Source organism: Macrobrachium nipponense, chromosome 38, assembly GCF_015104395.2.
Source record: "Macrobrachium nipponense isolate FS-2020 chromosome 38, ASM1510439v2, whole genome shotgun sequence".
NCBI classification, from domain to species: domain Eukaryota; kingdom Metazoa; phylum Arthropoda; class Malacostraca; order Decapoda; family Palaemonidae; genus Macrobrachium; species Macrobrachium nipponense.
The window spans coordinates 42,249,098-42,255,354 of NC_061098.1; the positions used below are offsets into that span (position 1 = coordinate 42,249,098).

The window sequence follows — 6,257 nt, forward strand, 5'->3', positions numbered from 1 at the left end:
AGGTCACTCAATTCACATATCTATATATTAAAAAAGCAAATACCACAGGAAAATGATAGGCAAAAATACAAGCGCTTTCGTCCTAATAAAAACGAAAGCGCTTGGATTTCTGCCTATCATTTTCCTGTGGTATTCGCTTATACACATATATTTATAGTATATATTTATAGTATATATATATATATTATATATATATATATATATATATATATATATATATATATATATATATATATATATATATATATATATATATATAATATATATATATATGGAATACTTTTTAGAAAAACAACACGCAGTAGGACTTACAGCGAAGGACTTCCTTCACTATATACTCACAGAGAACGCTAAGCGTGACGTCATCCGCAAGCAGGAGTCCGCGCGAGACTTCGTTCTGGGCTCTGCATTCGTAACGGGCGCCGTCGTCTCTCCCGTCACCGCCCACCGAAGGGTGGCTTCCGCCTCTCCTCCGTCTTCGGAGGCGGCCTTCGACGAGTGGGTGATATTCGGGTGCTGCTGCAGTAAACGCCCGTCTCTGTACCAGGAGAGTTGTGGCGTGGGTTCCCGCCCGTGGATCGGCAGGATAGGGACAGGAGTTCGCCCTCCTTCAGAATGTGGCCTGGTGTGTGTCCGTGATGACTGGGCCTTGGGAGGGTCTGAGAGAGAGAGAGAGAGAGAGAGAGAGAGAGTTTGTGAGAATGGTTCCTCCCGAGCTGAGGGATTTGTGTGGAGTTGGTGGAACAAAGTTCTCAGGGGAGGCGATGTTTTCAGATTAGAATACTTAGAAGTTTTCTCTATATTTTCCGAATAGCGCTATTCGGAAAATAGAGAAGAATCTCTACAAGTGTAACAAGTAGCCATTACCTTTAATAAAATATCTACTTATTATTATTATTATTATTATTATTATTATTATTATTATTATTATTATTTATTAATTATATTTAGAAGGAGAATCAAGCAGTTTCTCGAAAGATCTCGACTACTTAGAATTTTTTTTTTTAATGAAAATGATATAAAGTTAGCCTATTATTATTATTATTAATTAACAATTATTATCATTATCACAAATGAGGAGATGAACTCGAACTAAGAGAAACACCCCAAATATTCTTCATCAAGTAAAATCTCGTCTCGCCCAAAGAACCATTTCCAGCTATAGAAAGAGAACAAGTTAAAAAGTACAAGAATAAATAGGCACATGCATTCAGTGAAAAACAGACTCAAAGTACTGCAGACAAATGGAGATTGCCCTGGCATTCCCTGGAGCTCCCACCAATACTTCGATTTCGACCAGATCTATTGATAAAACTGCCCATTTTTTCAATAATAGGAATCATCGGAACAGAATCAGAAATATCACACTAGACTTTCTGTAAGCGACCAAAGGTTCCTTTACTTTTACAATGAGCAGAAATCATAATCATGCAGACAGCAGTAAGACCCACATACGCTGTCTAGAGGACATTTTGAAAGAAATAATGTGAATAATTCTGGATGTGGACATAGAACAAATTCAGAAAAAGATTCAATAATGGAAGGTGTAATACAAATAAAGTGTTTTCATTTAGTTTATGGTACGACGATGTTTTGTCAGAAGAATAGAGACACTTCAAGATAAGGATATTAAAATCATTAAAAGGTTTTAGCCTAAGATCCTTTGCACAGAGAAGATATTCTACAAATAAAACGCATAAAACTGAATTAGAAAACTTCAAGAAAAGATCGAAGGACCAATTAGCAGAAAGGAAATCGTAAAAAGTTTCGTATTTGTGTGTTTTTTTTTCTTTGTATATAAAAAGAGAAGTTTGATATTACTTTATTTTATTACTTTATTTATGAAAACAAACTTGATATTCCTCAACTGAAAACGAGATGAATCAGGGTGGATAAATATGTATTGGGTAAAGAAAAATATTTCAAAAACAATCATCCTAATTCTTCTTCTTTCTTTTAACCTTCCAGACTTTCAGCCCAACATCCAACATCACAAGGAACAATCCCACCACACTCACACTCACAATCACAGTATCCAGACACAATCCCATTGCCGCTTTCTTGTGCCACCAGAGACAGAAGGGGCTGTGGTACTCACGTAAGACCGAGAGGGTGACCGAATCCACCAGCGCCTTGTGGGACCTGGCGAACGTGGGATGGAGGGCGCGACAGGTGTACTGTTGACCGTCGTCTTGGACACTTGGCACCACCAAGAGACGACTCTGACGCTCCATCTCTTCGTCTCGGGGGATATGTGGTCAGCCCTCTCCGTGTGGAGGCCTGGTCGGGAGGGACTGACTTGTTAGGGCTGCTTTGATGATGGGCTGGTTGGTAGGAATTCTATACTTGTGTTCAGAGGGCGGAAAGAACTGTTTAGACGTTTATCTGGGAAGTAAGTTTGATGTGATTGGAAAGAGGTTATGATTGAATTATTGAAATACACACACACACACACACACACACACACACACACACACACACATATATATATATATATTATATATATATATATATATATATATATATATATATATATATATTATATATATATATATATATATGTATATATATATATTGTGTGTGTGTGTGTGTGTGTGTGTGTGTGAGTGTGTGTGAGTGTGTGTTTCTATGAACCTTTTTAGCACATTACCGTGACGTTTTCTAAACACAAGCATTAAGCCATATATGTTGTTTAATATGCAAATATTATACTATGTAAGGATTCAGTGTGAACAAAATGCCACCCTATCACAATTAAAGTTGAACGTGTTTACTCTACAAAAACCGAAGCATTAAAGAGGACGATACTTTTTCCATTATAGATAAATTCAGCACAATGTGGCAGACAGGGTCATTGTTGTCGTCTGCCAACAGAGAGGAACGGAAGTTCCCTTTTCGCTACGAACGTTTGGGGAATAAAACGTTTGTATGGGTGGAGGGAAATAGCGAGGCGTCTCTCCACCTTTTCAAAGGTGCACAGCAGGTCACAAGAAGGGAAACTCGGGATTCCAGGGCTGAGATAATTGGATTCTTCCCAAAAAAGGAAAAAAAAGAATTCGCGGATTTAAATACATTTACACGTGCCAGGATGTTCGTCGATACTGAAAGTCTCTCTCTCTCTCTCTCTCTCTCTCTCTCTCTCTCTCTCTCTCTCTCTCTCTCTTAATGACAAACTTGAATTCAGTAAACATAACATTCTAAAATTACCCTATGATGAAAGGTTTTTAGATATTCCTAGAATTTTAAAGCTTTTTAACAAAAATGTTGTTTTCAGTAATATTAATGTCATGAGTTTAGTAATAAAAAATTCTCCTAAAGATCTTCCAGGCTGCATATATGAAATTCCTTGCAAAAAGTGTGATAAAGTCTATTACGGACAAACCGGTAAATCTCTTTCACAACGTCACAAACAGCACCAATTTTCTGTGAGAACTGGGCAAATATCGAATGTATTATTTGTACATATGAGAGATTTAGATCATCCTATTAACTGGAGTCAAGCAAGAGCCTTAATCCCATGTAATGACACAGTTAAAAGGAATATCATTGAATCTTGTTTCATCAAGTCAAATAATGGAAATGTTCTAAATTTAAGTCTTGGTTTATTTGAACTTGATACCTTCATAATGAAAAAAGTTGTAGATAATTATAAGCAACAAAATTAATATATTCAGTTTTTACATGTTTTGGACTGTACGGATACTTTGTAGTTTCGGTTAGGGTTAAATCTATGTTTAATTTTGTGACCGTGTGATACCCGATAATCCTGGATTATCTCTTTAAGTTTTACCCTTTTGACCATTAACCATCTGGTATTCTTGATCTTATTGTTTACCGGATAACTTTCTCTCCAACTTTATTTCATTCATTCCTTGACAATGTCTTAGTAAAGACGAAAGCGCTTGGATTTCTGACTATCATTTTCCTGTGGGATTCGCTTATTATATATATATGAGGTTTTAGTCTTTCTCTTTAGCGAAGATAGATATATGAGGTTGTAGTCCACAGGGGAACAAAGAAAAGATCATCAGAACTGTTTATTTATAACAGCTATCGATAAGGGCCAGTGGAGACTATGAAACGGGTGAGCTAATATATATATAAATATATATATATATATATATATATATATATATATATATATATATATATATATATATATATATATATATATATATATATATATATATATATGACTGGTAAGAATGTTCTGTTACAACAGAATTCCATCTAATAAAAGGAGCCCGTAAAATCACCATAATATAGAGAGAAAAGTACTATATTTCAGAGACTGCTGTCTCCCTCTTCAGGTAGATGAAAGAGAAAAGTTTACAGAAAAGGTGGTATTAATTTATAGCAAGAGTCAAGTGATGGAATCGGCCTTAATAAAAGAGAGGCAGGTAATGAACATCTCAAAAGGAGCATGGATTTCAGATATGATCGACAAGGTTTTCATTAAACCAACGCATAAGAAGATTAAAGGAAGATTATCAGCGGGGGTGACCTAAATTGGCTTGCCTGTGGATGGACTCTTGGTATATACCACCTTTTCTTTTCTGTAAACTTTTCTCATTCATATACCTGAAGAGGGAGACAGCAATCTCTGAAATATAGTACTTTTCTCTCTATATTTTGGTGTTTTTATGGGCTCCTTTTATTAGATGGAATTCTGTTGTAACAGAACATTTTTACCAGTCATATATATATATATATATATATATATATATATATATATAGATATATATATATATATATATATATATATATAGTATATAATATATATATATATAGATATATAATATATATATATATATATATATATATATATATATATATACATATATATAAGTCTATCACATTACCGTGATTCATACACATATATCGAACTACAAATGTCCTTTAATATCTAATTCGCTCTACCTCGGAATTAATATATTTTCATATATGTTTTAACCGAGGGGGAATTTATTAAGCGATAATAGAATTGGCGATCGACGGGCGCGAACCATCGACCTCTCAATTCCAGGACTGGCAGTGAAGCCCCAGACCACCCCGCCAGGTAGAGCAAATTAGATATTAAAGGACATTTGTAGTTCGTATAATACATATATATATATATATATATATATATATATATATATATATATATATATATATATATATATATATATATATGCATTTGTTCGTGCAAGCGCGGATGTTTGGAGAGAGAGAGAGAGAGAGAGAGAGAGAGAGAGAGAGAGAGAGAGAGAGAACCTAACCTTTCAGAAATCTACCCTTAGTCTGACCTCCACTTACTGTCATCCAACATGAGACCATTGCGGTACCAAGCTATGGAGGGGGCGGGTCTGGCACCGTTGACGAGGCACTGCAGGTACAGGTTGTGACCCTCTGTGCCCTGCACGACGCTGCTGTCGGCGCCCCTGATGATGTTCAGGCTGGTTGGAGCCACTGGGTGGAGAGAGGTCATTCATTGCCTATTGAAATCTTTCATGTCTATATTATTGGACTGATCATTGACCTGAACATGAAATACATCGTCCCGTTTTCTAGATCTTTCGAATATAGTTTTGATATAGGGGTAGAAAGAGGAAATGGTTTTGATAATACGAAGCTTACAGTGAAAACAATGCTGAGGTAATGGTTCATATTAGGATTAATTTTTCAAAAGGAAAGTTTTGTGTTGAAGTCATATTATGCCCCACGGGAGCTTTATTCAGTGGATATGGATATAAATTATTATCTTCATGTTAAATGTGTCGTTTGGAAGAGTCCATTAGTTTCTGTTACCAATACTACTACTACAAGGACCAATGTCATTCATATTATAGCTAAGCACCTACTCTTTCTTAAGTCTCTCTCAAGCTGCTAATAAGAGAATAAACGCATGGAAATTTACATAGATGCCGAAATAAAATTAAATTAAATAGAATAACAAACAACAGCTAAAAAGAAAAACGAAATCACCCAAAATGTATACGAGTAGAATGAAAAAGAGTCTGCTTCAAATCTAAATAAACTTTTTTTTTTTTACGTCAAACGAAAAGAGACTCAGCTACATGAGTCTACATACATTTCTACGCTTTCAATTTCTCACGTTGAAATTGTCGTTTGTTACCTCCATTCACGGTTAATATATATATATATATATATATATAATATATATATATATATATATATATATATATATATAATATATATATATATATATACTACATATACATATATATAATATATATATATATATATATATATAT

The 6,257-nt window shown here is 34.7% G+C and overlaps 1 protein-coding gene across 1 annotated transcript; it reads right to left on the minus strand.

Annotated features, from left to right (window-relative positions):
• Positions 1–330: 330 nt before the first annotated feature.
• Positions 331–5,470, minus strand: LOC135209812 (uncharacterized). The gene is made up of 3 exons (XM_064242585.1): positions 5,299–5,470; positions 2,031–2,280; positions 331–622 (listed from the first exon to the last, which is right to left on the minus strand). The coding sequence occupies exons 1-3, from the start codon at positions 5,468–5,470 to the stop codon at positions 331–333; spliced, it is 714 nt and encodes a 237-aa protein (XP_064098655.1).
• Positions 5,471–6,257: the final 787 nt, after the last annotated feature.

Coding starts and splice junctions, on each gene's coding strand:
- LOC135209812 (XM_064242585.1), bottom strand. CDS start 5,470: ATGACCTCTCTCCACCCAGTGGCTCCAACCAGCCTGAACATCATCAGG. Junction 2,281..5,298: donor TGGTCTCATGTTGGATGACA/GTAAGTGGAGGT, acceptor CCTCCCGACCAG/GCCTCCACACGGAGAGGGCT. Junction 623..2,030: donor TGGGATTGTGTCTGGATACT/GTGATTGTGAGT, acceptor GACACACACCAG/GCCACATTCTGAAGGAGGGC.